The 15,996-nt window shown below is 40.8% G+C and overlaps 1 protein-coding gene across 4 annotated transcripts in view; it reads right to left on the bottom strand.

Annotated features, from left to right (window-relative positions):
- Positions 1–15,996, bottom strand: part of tcf3a (transcription factor 3a) — a 29,107-nt gene that overhangs the window by 2,662 nt on the left and 10,449 nt on the right. For 2 of the 4 annotated variants that reach the window (XM_022216654.2, XM_022216655.2), the window contains 15 exons: positions 13,926–13,999; positions 11,448–11,523; positions 10,735–10,775; positions 10,438–10,573; positions 10,027–10,076; positions 8,550–8,649; positions 8,017–8,153; positions 7,744–7,894; positions 7,571–7,629; positions 7,339–7,417; positions 4,440–4,516; positions 4,175–4,351; positions 3,942–4,053; positions 3,666–3,798; positions 127–887 (listed from right to left, as the gene is read on the bottom strand). In XM_022216654.2, the coding sequence (XP_022072346.2) occupies positions 473–887; positions 3,666–3,798; positions 3,942–4,053; positions 4,175–4,351; positions 4,440–4,516; positions 7,339–7,417; positions 7,571–7,629; positions 7,744–7,894; positions 8,017–8,153; positions 8,550–8,649; positions 10,027–10,076; positions 10,438–10,573; positions 10,735–10,775; positions 11,448–11,523; positions 13,926–13,999 (1,817 nt within the window). In that variant the 3' untranslated portion in view covers positions 127–472. Of the gene's footprint in view, positions 1–111; positions 888–2,366; positions 2,606–3,665; positions 3,799–3,941; positions 4,054–4,174; positions 4,352–4,439; positions 4,517–7,338; positions 7,418–7,570; positions 7,630–7,743; positions 7,895–8,016; positions 8,154–8,549; positions 8,650–10,026; positions 10,077–10,437; positions 10,574–10,734; positions 10,776–11,447; positions 11,524–13,925; positions 14,000–15,996 lie in introns of those variants that run through there. The other 2 variants (XM_022216657.2, XM_022216656.2) reach the window with 2 other exon arrangements.

The following is a 15,996-nucleotide window of genomic DNA, read 5'->3' as shown; positions in this document are numbered from 1 at the left end:
GGAGAAATAAATTAATCTCTCTATATAAAACAAGATTAAAATAAGCAGTAATGTTCATCTGATTGACCTCCAGCGATCATAAATGTAACTGTAGAAATTCTGCAGACTGACCTGAGAGTTACATATGGCTCACAGGGTTGTGTCCATCACCTCCTAGACCTGGGTGACCCCCACCGAGCTGCATCTGGGGGTCCACACCCGACACTTTCTCCTCCTCTCTCCTCTTGAGGCAGGCTGCCTTTGGGTTCAAATTACGCTCTTTGGAAACAAATAACAGACCCAATCATTGAACAGAAAGCAGAAGTGTGACTTTTCTGACTTAAAGACAATAAAGCAGAGTCATGAAAATACAAAAGGCCGACTATGCAAGAGGGAAAAAGGGGAAAAAATAGGAACAGGCAGACAGAAAGAGTGAAAAGTTGGGTGAGAACTGCAGGTTTGGCAGAATAGCAGGGATATACTTCCTCAGATCTCATCCCGTTCTTCTCCTTTCTTTCTCAAGTGATAAAAGCAAATAGGAAACCGGTTGCTGCACAGTCAGTAGGAACAGAATTAAAGAGGTGGTTTCCCTGCAGGTGACTGACTGGACTCTTATCCAGGTCTGCTGAGAGATGGCTTGTGGTCTATGTGGACTTGTACTGGCTGACCTACCTCGCACCTGCTTCTCTAGGCCCAGTATGACCTGGACAGCCTGCTGCAGGATCACAAGCTTGGTCTGGGCCTTGTCGCTCTGCAGGTGGACCTGACACATCCTGCCCAGCTCTCTGAAGGCTTCGTTAATGTCGCGAACGCGCACTCTCTCCCTAGCGTTGTTAGCTTGGCGGCGCTCACGCTCCCTCTGCTCCTTCTCCTCTGCAGTCAGGTTCTCGTCGGTCACCGAGACGAGGCTGCAGCCAGGAGGAGAGGTGGTGGTTGAGGGGGGCTGGTTAGCAAACCCAAATCACAACCTTCACTGAAGCCAGGCTAAATGTTCTCACCAACACTGCAGCGACCTTAAATCAACTTATAACACTGCATTTAACCCAGTACTTATCCCTCTAAGAACCGTTGTTCTGTTCCTGGGAGATATTTGATCTTTTTATATACATTAATGATTAAAGGTATCTCCTCTTATCCCAAGACAAGACCAGAGATGATCTCAGTGGAGTAGGGCTATGTCGCAGGAGAGGGAGCGCAAGGGTGTAAACTCTTTTTTTTTTTTTTTTTTAGCTCTACAATACACAAAAGATGAGCAAGTTATTGTAAAATGTAAGAATTGTGGCTCGAAGAAGCTGAACGTTGACAGAATTCAAGTCAAGACTGGATCAAGATGCAACATTCGACCAGTGTGACCAGGCCTCAGAACTTTTACAACTGGTCGAACCAATCATCAAAGATATTTTTTGATCATTTGGGTCCAGGATGGAAGTTGTGGGGATATGGTGATTGTCCAGCAGAATGAGAGAAGTTATGACAAGTGAGACAGAGAGGGAGAGAGAGAGGAAGCAACACCCTCTGCCAAATGCAGTACACAGAAAGAGGCACAGAGAAAGAGCTAACAGGAGGGACTGAAGGCATCATGTTAAATACATCAGCAGGAGGAGATGTATTTATCTGAATGTGAGGAAGAGCAGGTCGCCATCTGTAAAAGGAAAATGAAGGAGGAAGGGGGAGTGAATGGCAAAATGGAAGGGCATTTCTTGAAAACAGAGTATCAGAATTAAAGGGTTAATGCTTGAAAGACTGGAACATGCACCACAAAGACACCGCCACAGAGATGAAGGCAGATTAATACACATAACAGGCAGCTCTGCTATTCATGCCATAAAGCACGCTTTGAGCAAAATGCTAAAAAGGCAACATTAAAATGCTGAAATAATTTATTTGAAATTAAAATGACTGCATAAGTTCAATAAAAGCATAATGAGGCAACGGTGAAAAAAAGCAAATGAGTACACATACAGGTGTTAATCCAGTTCAAAGGTGAGGCAGACAGACATGTAAGCACTGTCACAGTGGAAAGCTGTAGCTCAGGTAACACACAGTGCATTAGAACAATCAGCAGTCCTGTATGTGTTACCAGTTTTAAGGTGAACTGGAGAATGGGCACCTCTTAAAAACCGTCACACAGCTTAATTTCCTAATCCCATGTCCTCTCTTTTACACACTGCAACAAGTATAATGCTTAAAATCATTCACACTACTCGCGTACAATTTATTTACCACTGTAAGCGCAGTAAAATCAGCTGCCACCATTAATCATGTCATCCAGAAGGATTTAATACCAGAACAGCAGGACATGGCAGGAGCTGGAAAGTGAAGCTGTGTGGGAGTTTTGTGTTGAGGCCCTTCCCCTCCACTTCCTTCCTCCCTGGACACCCACTGACCTCGAACTTGCTGCTCCAGGTTGAGTATAACGTTAACGGCCTGTTGCAGTATGATCAATTTGGTTTGTGGTTTCTCATTGCTCACGTGGAGCTGACACATGCGTCCCAGCTCCTTAAAAGCCTCGTTGATGTCCCGCACACGTGATCGTTCGCGGGCGTTGTTTGCCATCCTCCGCACTTTCTCCCGCTCAGCCTTAATCTCCACTGGTAGATCTTCTTCGTCATCCTCATCATCCAGACTAGTGAGGAGTCAATGACAGATGAGGAGGGAAGGAAACAACAGCATAGGTACAGTGCACTCACAATTATGTATGTCCCAATTTCCTGAAAGCATCCAAACTTAATTTCATGACTTTTACAGACTACAAACAAATTTGGGGCTTATTAGGGTAAAAATCACAAACAACTTAACGCTTTTGAAAGCCCAGGAACCAGCACAGGAACATACTAAGCAGCTAAAAGTCTCTCCTGTTTATGTTAGCGTTTCCACCACATCTGAAAAAACTTGAAGATCTGGTAAAGTGTAAAAGGATTAAATAGTAAATAGATTAAATAGCCTCCAATGACACTTCTGCAGTGTGTTGACTGTGGATGCAGAATTAAAACTATTACATTTAAAAAGTATCTGATGATATAGTTAATCCCTTCCTCCTTAAGCCGCTTTTACTTTTACTTTGATAAGATAAATAAAAGCTGCTCTTCAGCTGGCTAACTATCTAACTTAACAGATTTTACTAGGTTTTTAACAACCTAATAAGCAGAGATTTAGAAAGTGTATTGTACTGAGTAATAACTTAAAGGGCATGTGTACCTGAATCAAATAAATAAAGTAAGTCTAAAACCAAACAATTAATTTTGCACTACTATTCATTTAAAATGTTTTCATTCCAGTTCAATATCTCCTTAAATTAGGTAATATTTGGCATACACATTTTGGGTTTCTTGATTAAGATTAAAGCACAAAGGTTTGTTGCTCAAATGTCTAAAATGTGTTTGACTCTATATGCTAACCATTACTGGTAAATCTCTTTCCATGGCGAAAAAATCCAAAGCCTTTTTTATTTTATATTTATGTTTGCGCTGCAACATCTAAACTCATAAAAGCCAACACAGTACAATGGAAATAGAGGGATAAATACTGATGACGCCGAGGTCCTGCCAGATTCACATTAATAAGTCTATTGTTTAAATAAATATCCAGTTAATGACTAGAGTAATTTTGAACAATACGACAGTTAAGGAAACATGAGATGAATCTAGTATGTTAATAAATGTAAGGTTTAGAAAGATTTTGGACACCTTGTTCGAAGGTGAGCCTTCATGTCCCTTTTCTCATCTTCTGACTTGTCTGTAACGGAGCAGTTCTCATCATCCTCTTTCTCCTCTCGTTTGATGGCAGTACCACTGGAACGATTTCTGTTGCCAGAAAGGCCTACATAGAGAAACAAAAGGCACTGAGTACTGAGATTTTATAAAACACAAACACCTTCAAATATTACTGGACAAACGTGAGAAAGTACTACTACTCTTTTTTACATACAAAATAAACATGGCATCATGAAGAGAAAGTCACACCTGTAAAGCTGTCAGGCTGAGAGCCTGGCTGGACAGATGAAGCACCGTGGTGACTGTGTAGAAGTCCTCCACTAGAGGGCAGACCAACAGAGTCCTCATGGTGACTGGACATCTACAGGATGACAATTTATCATAATACTGGTTTAACAGCAGCAAGATGACTGTACCACCCTCACTGTTTACTTTTACTTGAATTTTAAATATCAAACTTTTCTTCTACTCATAAACCTCACCAGTCCTGGCAGACGACTGGCCAGTCCAAGTGCTGCGCTGCTGAAGGCTGAAGGTGGTAACCCCAAGCTGGATGACAGCAGACTTTGCATTTCAGCAAGTCCTGGTCCCCCTTGTCCACTGGCGTGGCGCTGGAGAACGTTGATGGCTTCGTCCAGGCGGTCCTCCATTTTACTCGGCTACAGAGAAAAAACAGCAATGCATGATGAAACAAGGTGATGCATAAATGGTTAGAGGACCCTGAAATGGAGTGACAAGCTGACTCACCATAGACTGAATTCCACCCTCAAAGTTCGGTGACGGTGTGGCCTGGCCAGAGGACCGAGTCCACTGGGATACAGAGCCTTGAGAAAAAGAGGATCACAAGGTGTATTCAGGAAACGCTGCCCTAAAATTTGTACTAGATCAGCCAGTGAGAGGCACAAAGTGTAACTCATAAACAAAGAGGACTGATAAAACTGGGGATTGAGCTTGGACCTCACAGGTGAATAATGCTCTTCATACACTGTGCAATGCTATTGTGTTTTGTAACTGATATTAATGAAAAAGCTATGTGATGCACATCTGAGAAAATCAAAGAATCTCTAAAATGTATGCCTTATGTTTGGTCCTTTAAAACAGACATACACAGAAAAATGATCCTTTCTTTAACATGCTGGAAGTTTGTGTTGCTTTGTAACATTGTGCACTTTTACTGTGCAACAGTTTCAGAATATATTTGATATTTATTTTATATCTTCTGTCTTATTTTTGCCGACAGGAAATGTGACTTGGATTTCTAAACATTCCTTTTGCTATTCGGGAAGCATTCCTGAGAGATATCTGTATGCTGCCGAACACAAACAAATAACATACCACTTTCCAGACTGAAAAAAACGAGGAATTTGTAGACATACAGTCTACCACAACAACAATGATACCAAACAGGTGCTAATGAGCAACAGCATAACATGTAGGCTGAACCAAAATCATTAACTGAAACAGAAACAGCTGGTGAGGCTGAGGTTCTAGGAGAAGTGACAGTTTCATCTAAAAATCTTACACCACAGCAAGACTGAACACAGCAACAAGGCACAAGGTGGGCATCCTGCATCATCAAGGTCTTTCACAGGCGGAATGTTTTGCGACAGACAGATGTTTCCAGATGTGCTGTCCAAGCTTTTATGCAGAAGCACAAAGAAACAGGCAAGGTCGACGACCGGAAATGTAGTGGCCGGCCAAAAAAAAAACTGAATGTGGCAGACAAAAGACACATCAAGCTGAATTCCCTTCAAAGTCAAAATCTATTCAGCCTAGACGCCAGCTCAGAACTGGCACCAACGGGATACTGGTGCACCCATCCACAGTCTGGAGAAGTCTGGTCACAAGTGATCTTTGCAAGAGTCAAAAAGCCATTCCCCCAATGACGGCAGGTGTTCTGGACTGATAAGCCAAAAACTGAAATATGTGGCCCCATCAGAAGGCAGTGTGTTTGCCAAATAGATGACGGTGCTAGAAGTATAAGTGTCTGTAGGCAATAGTGAAGCACAGAAAAAAGTTTCTTGCAGGTTTAGGCTGCATTTCTGCAAATATAGCTGAGGATTTGGTCTAAAATAATGATGCAGACACCCACATTTGCTTCCTGATTGGGTCTTCTTAGTCACTGTGTGTCCAGTTATTCCCTTATCATGTGACTCTACAACTAAGCAACCAACCCTCTGCTTCCTATTTCCGCTGGCTCACACATTACTCAGTGCAGTTTAAAGGCCATTTGTTTACAGGGGTCTTCGTAAGGATGGAAATTATTTCTGAATAGATTTTCATCTTTTGTTTTAAAATGCGATGTAGTGAATATGTATTAGTAGGGACAGAAGCCAAACTTTTCCAAAAAAAAAAAAAAAAAGGGCTCCTAATTTTCTAATTATTGATTTCATCACTATATTGTTCATCTAATCTTGTGGCAGCAGAAGAATTTGATGTATGAAAGCGTGATGAGCTCATGCATGGACTCAGTGCAGATATGAATAGGGAAGTGACCCCACCCTCTTTTTATTTTTACTGTGTTTTCCCTTCCTCTCTCATAAGTTATATTTGGGTGGTGTGTGTGTACTATATTTATGAGGACCAGAATGAGTTTGAGACCTTTGGAGTGAGGACTTTTTGGCTATTTTAGACCCCTTCAAAGGGCTGGGTGAGGGTTTAGACTTTAGGGCAAAGGTTAGAATGAGGTTAAGGGTTAGGGAGAGGCGTGGCACTAAGTAATTAGGTTAGGGTGAGGGGCTAAGGAATGCATAACGTCAGTGTATGTCCTCACAAAGACAGCCATTCAAACATATGCGTGTGTAAATGTGCGTGTGAAAGATCAAGTGAAGGTTAAGCTGTGGATGAAGTAGTTACATCACTACAGTTACAGTACATCCAGAGAAATATATACAAGTTTGTGTCATTTTCATCATTATTAAAATTGCTGCAAGGTTTTAAAGTATGAAAGATTTCTCAATAAAAATATGGATATAAAACCAGCACCATGTGCCCTTTAAATATTGGGGGGAGTTTGGTTAATAGGTCAGACATTTCCTGCAGTTAACTTGCTGCCAAATCAGATGACCTACAAGTCAAGATAGTCTTGCATGTCAAACTTATCTCAGTGCTATGTTTGTACAGTGAGAGCACAAGAAAAGGTCTGAATGAACTCACTGACACGGATGAGAAAACGCTTTCAAAAAAGAAAAAAAAATAGTTTGTTCTGACTGCCAAACACTTTCAACTACAACACCACCTGTCAATGTTTCTAACTTAAATTGATTATTTCAGAATACTCCAAATCAACAATGATAAATGCAGGGAAGTGTTCAGTTATCTGTGCAGTATATGGTAGGTAAAATACTTTACTGAAAATATTAATACAGGTCATGATAGAAGTTAGACACATGAAAGTAAAGATCTTTGAAAACGCAAAATTAAAGAATTATAGCATTATGCATGACTTCCACTTTTAACCCAACAGATGGAGCTACATTGTCGCTTCAAACCATTCAGGCTTAGTTAGAATAAAAACAATACATTTTCAAAGACTTTATCATTCCCTAACAGGAAAGCACACGACCCTGACTTGAACAAATAAAGTCTCACAACAGCAAGTTGACCTTGAGGCCTCAGGAGAAAATGACTATAGCTATTCACTCACCTGATACAGCCTGAGGAGAGCCAGAGGGAGTAGACGGGGATGGAGGGAAAGCGGTACTATTTGGATCTGAAGGATATATCTGGACACAGAAAGTAGGGTTTTTAATTTATTATAAGGCAATCTATTCATCTATATTTATTATGCAACAGAAAGTCAACTCCAAACATTACAGGCTTGTGTGAAAAACTTGCAAGAACCCTTGTCTGTCAATACGTATGTTATTACTACTTACAGATGCCAGGGCTTTTCCAATCTCATCGCCTGAACTTCCAGGTACTGCGCTCCGATTTGCTTAACGAATAGAAAACAAGACATTTCACTTAGAGCAACAGTTCAATATCAGCACTGTATGAAAACATAAACAGTTCTTTTCCCAAAGAAAAGCAGACATATTAAAAGATTTACCCAGGATGGTTTCAGTGCCAGTGATAGGGGGTGTGTGGCTGGGGACTCCAAAGCTGCTGGAGCCAGAGTGGAACCCAGCAGGATGAGCCCCGTTCACTTCACTTCCATGCAGGGGGTAGTTTTGGGGAGAAAGGGGCAGTGGCTGCCGTTTCTTGGAAGCAAAGACGCCCAATGATTTAAAAGGACAACCGGACAAAAGCCCTTAGTAACACATTTGTCATAAAGTGCATTAACCCCATAAAAGAACACGTTAAGTGTGGAGGTAAAGCTCACCAGTCTGTCTTGGGGGTTGATGGCAGTGAAGGGACCATGCTGGCTCAGATGGGGGGAGTTGCCCAGCAAGGCAGAATAACCAGGCTGAACCATCGACCCGGCAGAGCCCCACGGATCGGAGGGCGGGTGAAGGCCTTCTGTCAGGGGGCATCCAGCAGGGGAGGGGGGAGCAAGAAGGTTGAGGGATAACCAGCCACAGGAGATGAAAAGACAATGAAGGCCACATATGAGACATGTCACATTACTGTGATGACTTCATTCAACCGTGATGCACCATTCAACACTCAGGCACCACGGGGTGTTTCCTGGCATACAACTGCTGCACCTACAGTTCATCAGGACATCCACAACAACATAGCAGACCACTAATTTCCCAGCTGTGATGGCTATAAAAGGAACAGTCCAGGTAAACCTAATCAAAAAAATGTACGATTTACATAAACACAGAATTAACAAAATTGTCTTGGTCAGACTGAACTTTTCAACCTAACACAATGAGCACTGGGAGGCTCTGAAGCTAAGGTTCAACTGACCTTGCATGTAGAATGGTGGGGGGCAGACATTTCCTGCTTTGGAGGCTGGGTAGCAAGCACTGTCCCTCTTGAAATCTTCTCCTGGGGCTGATGCATAAACCTTTGACAAAAAAAAAGCAGCAAAGAGTGAAACTTTTGCAGTCAGTGCTTAAAAACATAATCTGATAAAGTTATATAACAATAAACCAGCTGTATTTCTAACTTGTATGAATCACATGCTGTGGTATCTTATAGCATAATCTAAGAAAGTTTCAGTTTTCATGCAGATACAGTACGTGGGGCCAGGCTGAGCAGTTCTTTAAGTTTTCATTTAAAAAAAACAAAACAAAACAAAAGAAGAAATATGCATCAAACACTTGACAAACACAGATCGTAAAAGCATGCGTTCTTGGTTTGGAGTCTATTCTGGTTTTAGAACTTAATTCAATCAACAGACAACAAAAACATTTCTGCAGACTTCAGCACAGAGCAGTATATATTGTATGTGCAGAATCTCTGCTTTTTTGGCCCGTATTTTAGTGAGATTATTACATATTAACCTGTTAAACAGAAACATACTCATAATGAACATTTCCCTCTTTAAAACAGTAAGATGTGACTATTTAACAGACACTGCAGTTGGATTTGGTGCATGTCATAATGAGTATAAAGAAACAAGAATCCTGAACCACCACATCTTTCCCAATCAAGACTATTCTAGATGAAAATCAAGTATCAAACTGTGTCTGAAAAACTCCAATCCAAATAGACTGAAGTTTTCTTCTGTAATTTGATTAAACAGAGAAAAAGAAGAAGAAAAAGAGGAGAGAGGAGAAGAGGGAACGGAGAGATGCACTCCTAATTACTGAACCATCTGCCGAATGCTGGATGGCAGCCAACTCCACTGGCAGCTGGGAGAGAGGGATGGGGGAGGGAGAGCAAGAAAGGGGAGGGCTGTTGTTCGTGGTGGTGGTGGGGGGAGGAGAGGGAGGCAGTGTGAGGAGGGGTGGGTGGCTGGGGTGGGAATGGTGGTGGTGGTGGTGGTGGTGGGGGGGAGGTAGAGAAAATGAGGAAATGGGGTGCCCAGAGAGCAAGAGTGGGAGGAAAAAATGGGGAGGAGTAAGAACCATCAAACCCCAGAATGAATTCTCTGCAGTGATCCAACGAGTCGACTTGGCAGAGAGAAAGAAATGTGGCCATAAAGTAAAGGGCCTACAAATACAACGCACTATAAATACATACTGCAAATGAGTGACTGGGTGAATGAGTGGCTTTTCCCCCTATTCCTTTTTTACTTGGGTGGTGCAGATGCACAGCTGTAAGAGCTGAAGTCCTGTACTGCAGCTATTATACTGCTCTGCAAGCCAAGGAGAGGTTTCAGATGCCAAATGGAATGTGAAAGGGGGCGTTAAAACGTGAAAACATGGGCTCCCATGGACTGAATGCAAGGGCCGAGATACAGCACAGGCTCGAAGCACTTCGTGATGTTAGTACTCACAGAGGAGGGCAGGCCAGGGGGCATCTTCCTGATCTTTTTTGGCTGCGATTCTGCAGGGAGGGAAACAGAAGGAATCTTATACATCTGCTCACACAGAAATGACAATCAGCAATGAAAGGCATCATTTAAGCAGCCTTCTTCTGTTTGAAGACCTGCAGAACCAATAAAAGGTAATCAAGCTGATGTTATTCAATGATATTCTTCTTTGACAATTTAGAGAGTTCACTTTCTGTTAGTAAGAAGAAGTGACGTTTTTCAGTTACTTTTTTAAAAAACCTCCGCAGGAGAAGTGATGTACACACAAACTTAAATATACATCAGAACAAAGAAAACTTTCTCTAAAACAAAATCTGTTATGCCAGACTTAACTGTGTTTAACACTATGCCTTAAACATTGCTTTGCAATCTTACCGATAGGATCCTGTGCAGGTCTCCGGCGAGAGTTGCTCCCCTCATATGAGGAATAAAACTGAGAGTTGGACTTAACCCCTGATGGGGAGAGTGCATCCGGACTGGGCATAGGTATCTCACTGGGCATAAATCCTGGCTAAAGATGTCAAAAAAAGACAGAAAAAGTTAATATAGCGCAACAGGGAGGTAAAAGGAAATAATTCAGTAAAACTAGCTAAAATTAAGTGACATAATTTTTCAATCAAGTATTAAAAGGGAGTGACAACACAGCAGAACACACGAGCTCAAATAATCTACCTGTGTTCCAAATGACGAGTATGGTCCTCGTTCAGCTTTACCTGTTAGGAGAAAGGAATGTAAAATCACTTTATGATCGTGAAAATTGGGCTTTTATTTCAGCACTAAATCACAATCTGGTCATTCCCCTCTCTCCCTTTGGGTACAACCCATCTGGTACGTGAATCTATAAGACGATGTGTGTTATTTATGGCTGTGGACAGCAAAAACACAACAAATTAGCCCATTATAAATGGTTCACAGGCAATTGTGCCTGACTTCGGCCCCTCCCCTGACAGTTAAACAGAGGAGAGCTATAGGCCACTGTAATCCCAAGGGAGAGCCTTGTTTGTGCATGGGTGCCCTTTACACCCCCACCCCTCCCACACTGAACACACAAACTGCAACACACAAACAAACCCTTCCTCCACATCCACCCTGATTACCTTACTCCCCTCATCCATAAATATGGTTTGCTCTAAACTGGTACATTAGTGTCAAACCTATAAATGGCTGCGCTCTCGAACAAACAACACATTGTTCGTATTCAGTCATGCTGTCCATTGATATTAACTTGCGTTTCAGTAGATGTGTCCTTCTGTCATTAAGTCCATCCTATTATTAGCAACACTACCACAAAATTTCCCCGATTCTCTCTGGGTTGTCAAAAAAAGATGATGTGAAAGTTTTGATGTCTATGTTTCAACAGCTTACTTCAATTTAACCCTTCTTACCAACAATCCCTGATCCAAATATGGGGGCCGAGGCCAAGCCCTCTTGCTCATTGTAAAGACCTTCCTCTCCATAGCCCTGAGGGAAAGAGAGCAAGGGCATTAGGGATATAAAGACAAACAAATTAGACACCAAAGCAACTATGTAAGAAAACCATCTCATGAGTGTTCATGTGAATGGATCAAAAACACACACATAAAAAAAGAGTATCCTACAGAGGCCCTGTGCTTGATCAGGAAGGTCTGACAGAGTTCTCTTTTGGGAGGAGAAGGTGAATGTGAGATTCTTGAGTAGCTACAGAGTTGGTATAATATTACTGGATTAATACAGAGGTCATAAATCACAAAGAAATGATTCTCTTTTTGTATTTGGTTCTAATGGGAAAAAATGTGTAAAATTACATTTAAAATATAGACAGACTGACATGTCTGTTCGAACGATCCATTCTTGTGTACTCAAAGAGACGAGAAAAATAACTGGGTTTACATTCATGTTTTTACATACATGTTCTCACTTTGTATGTAAAAAAAATCCTGAGTTAAAATGTGTAAAATATTGCACAAAAACTGCATCTAGACTTGGATAAAAAGAAAATGTGGCCAAGAGTCGTGGAAACCAACTGAGAAGCACGTGACTTAACTTCACCTGAGCTTCCAAAAATAGTTGCAGAATAAAAAAAAAAGCACGTACGTGTGAAACAGCGACGGGACTCTAACCTTCCTCAAATCAAAACATTGAACACAAACATAGATATAACTGGTGTCCCTCTGTTATCTTGCTCTACTGCTTTCATCTCCAGTGGTCTAACTGCGCATGACTTGAAAGCACTGATTAAGCTTCGAAGTGGACGTGCACACTGACAGGTAGTTGTTGCTATTATGCTACTTTTGCAGTCTTTTTGAAGACTCTGTTGCATGCATTTGCTGTAGGTCACATCTACATATTCCACACATGTATTCTCCTGCCAAAGGGTCTGCATGGACTCTCACAGACTTGGTCAGATGACAAAATTTATGTCACATGGATGCCTTAAATTTGTCATCTAAGACACTCACATTCTGGTATTCACATTCCCAGGAGTGGAATATGCAATAAACTCCCTTTATTTGCAACTTTCCTTAAAATGTGGCTACATTTACACTACATTTAGTGAGAAACCTAACTAATGATGCGTTCATCTTAAAGTTAGCTTGGTTTTACAGAAGATTTAATGTCTTTGGAATAACTACAAAAAAGTAATAGTCAGCCTGTGGAAAACCCTATACGTACTATGGGATCCTTCAGGGTTTTAAATCAGTTAAAAATAATTAGATTATACAGTAGAAGTCAGATAACTGTATTGACTTTGCATAAAGGTATGAAAATGAAGCAGTAAATCGGCTACATCAATAATGTCTCGTGTTACCGAACTATTCCAGATAACCCCCCATTCTACACATTTGGGACGAAAAATGGTCTGACCTAATCAGAACCACTGTTAACCCTCCTATTGTCCTCATTTACGGGCACCAAAAAATACTGTTTCCTTGTCTGAAAAAAATCCAAAAATTCAGCAAAAAAATTCCCAAAATTTCCGAAAATTTGCAAAACCCTTCAGGAAGAAAATTCCAACAATTCCTTAAAAGTTTCCCTTAAAAGTTTTAATATAAAAACATCCCTCAACTTTGGCAGGAAAATTCTTGCAAATATTTTCAAAAAATAAGTAAAAACCTTCCAGAAAAATCCTAAAAAAATATCTGAAGTGATTACATATATATCAGCAAAACTTCTTATATATTTTCATCAAGAACATAAAAAAATCCACTGAAATTCACTGGATTTTGGCTGTTTTTTTGTGAATGTTCTTAAGAAACATTAACATTTTTTCCCCCAAAAAATGTTCAAAGATTTCCCAAAAATGTTGAAAATGTGGACTTCAGAAGTTTCACTGTGAAAAAAAATTGTTTTTTTTCCCCACATTTTCAAACTTTAAAACGGGTCCACTTTGACCCGCAGGACAACACGAGGGTTAAACTATGAATATGTAGTCATTTGAGTAGTTTACAGATAAGATCTTCCAAACTGGTGCTAGATCTGTTTAGGCCTGTAACTGGAAACCTGTTTGATATTAGTAGATATCTGTACTGAGATGAAAAAGCGGAACAAGGCACAGTCTGACACAAACCAACTGTCTATGAGATGGTGTTGGTGCATTTCTTCCTCTGGAAATAGAATTTTCTTTGAGTCAACTTAAAGTCTGACCTTTTTCTTGGCAATCAACTGCATGAAAGTGAGGGTGAACAACCAGGTGACCACTGAGTATTTCCCCTTAACCAAAGTGCTACTGCATCAGTAGTCATTTCTAGAACACTTTTTAACATGGTATGTTAGACACTGTGTTTGGCTGTAAAGAGGGTATAAAGTGTGCGATTGCCAAATTTTCAAGTTCAATGAGATAACGTGCACACGGCCAAGTTCAGTGCAGTGAGGACAAATCGTACCCTTCCCTGGTTGAAAGATGGACTGCTCTGCTCTCCTGGTCCCCAGGGACTGGACCCACTCCTCTCATCTATACCTGGAAAACAAAGAACTGGGTTAGGCCTATTAACCACTAAATAGCGAACACGTTTCTAACAAAGAATTACACCTTGGCTTTGCTGGAAGTGTCTGACTTGAGGAAACGATGACCTGCTTTGATACAGGTTTTTCAGGCTGCTCAGAGTAACCTCCATTGAAGTGCTTTACTTCACAGCTCACACAGAGACAGCATAGTGACAGTGCTGTCACATAGCGTGGATATGAGCTGTAGGAAGTTTGAATAATTAACACCCAGTATGAGGCTCCCAGAATCATCCTCGACATTCTTCATTCTCCCACTACACTCCTTTACATTTTCCATGGCAACAGTCATTCATAGCCCATCTATTCTCTCACATTTGGCCTACACCTTCACTTCAAGACAGACTCAAGGTCTCAATCTCGCATAGCTGACACACGTTATCCCTGGCCAGAGCACCGCAGCTTTCAGAGGTGAATGTGTTTGAAAGGAGTGATTTTGAGAATTGGTGAAGCAGAAATTCCTGCCCGTCCCCTTTCTCTCAATCTCCTCTCACACTGCAACACAGCATCTCTGGGGGAAAGCTGAAGCTTAATTGCGTACTGATTTGCATAATTGTGCATATTAATGAAGCTCAGCTCTATGAATATTCATATTTTGTTTTGTTGTCTAATTAAAAAGCGGAGGGGGAGAGAGGGGAGTGGAGGGGGGAGGCGGGCTAGAATCATGACAGGATCAGCAGTAGAACAGAATGATGGGTCCACAACACTGAGAGCTGCTAGATTGCTGTGACAACTGTGATCTATACACACACGACACCAGCAGAATAAGAGATGAAGGAGACAATGTCTTGTCCCCTCTCTATGGCTGACTGTCAGTCTACATGTCAATCAAAGATGATAAAGAAAATGAATCAAACATTGGTTTCTGTTGTAAGTCATCAAGCTCCAGACAAGGCTCCAATTCAATGTTTTGTATTCATCATTGTCGTACACTTTTGAAGGTGATACTTACAGTTCTTCAACACATAAACTAATCAGAAAGAAAAAATATATAATATCTGAATATTAAAAGGAGCCTGCTTTTCTGATATTATATTCTAATTAACAAATCAGCCACTCACAGTGTCAGCATTGTGCGATAAAATTTAAATTTACAGATAAGCAGAAACCACTTTTTGGAGGCATTACAATAAGAGGGCACGTTTCATTGGCCACACATCTACCTTATTACCATGTATTCAGAATCATGCAGCATATCAGAACTATCTCACTAATTAGCAAGACATGAACATGTGGCATTTTTTCCCTCTATGGCAGGCTTCAAAATAGTAAGGTAGAAGATAGAGCAACACCAGCTATCATGATCTGTTCCACATATAGTGGGGGTATGCTTTTCAGAAAAAATAACTCTACAATCCTTCTTGTTTAATAAAACCTTCCAGACACTCAGGTTACCAGCTGTTCTGTATGATTTTGGGGACTGATTTAATGGTACAAACTTATGATGATTACTGTAAATATTCACACCTGAAGTTATGACATTATATAATGGAAAATTAACTCACATATTCTTTGTAATTAATGATATGATGGCGAAATCATCAAAACTGACTGGAAATATCAGCAGGGTTCAGAATTGCGACAAACTAAATTGACAGCTTATCAGTGTTTACTGGTCAAATCTGACAGGGGCTCTTATTATTCTGGTGTCTGTACGTGCATTTCTATTATTGCACTGGAGTAATTATCAATTTCCTCGACACAAAAATATACTGTGGGTTTCAACCATAGTAGTAGAGCGATAGTAAGAAACAATATGCACATACGTATTGCAATCCTTTACATACACTACAGTTTTACAATGCTGGCTTACATACAGTGTGTTTCACGTCACTACAGTGACATCAACTGTTCTGAGTAACTGCTTGACACATACTGTTGAAATGAAAGAAAATGGACTGGTTTCAACAGGAAATTATTTAAATTACTTTGGTGCTGCCAACATAACTACTG

Source organism: Acanthochromis polyacanthus, chromosome 9, assembly GCF_021347895.1.
Source record: "Acanthochromis polyacanthus isolate Apoly-LR-REF ecotype Palm Island chromosome 9, KAUST_Apoly_ChrSc, whole genome shotgun sequence".
Lineage (NCBI taxonomy): Eukaryota > Metazoa > Chordata > Actinopteri > Pomacentridae > Acanthochromis > Acanthochromis polyacanthus.
The sequence above is the reverse complement of the archived record's forward strand: the minus strand, read 5'-3'. Positions and strand labels throughout refer to the sequence as shown.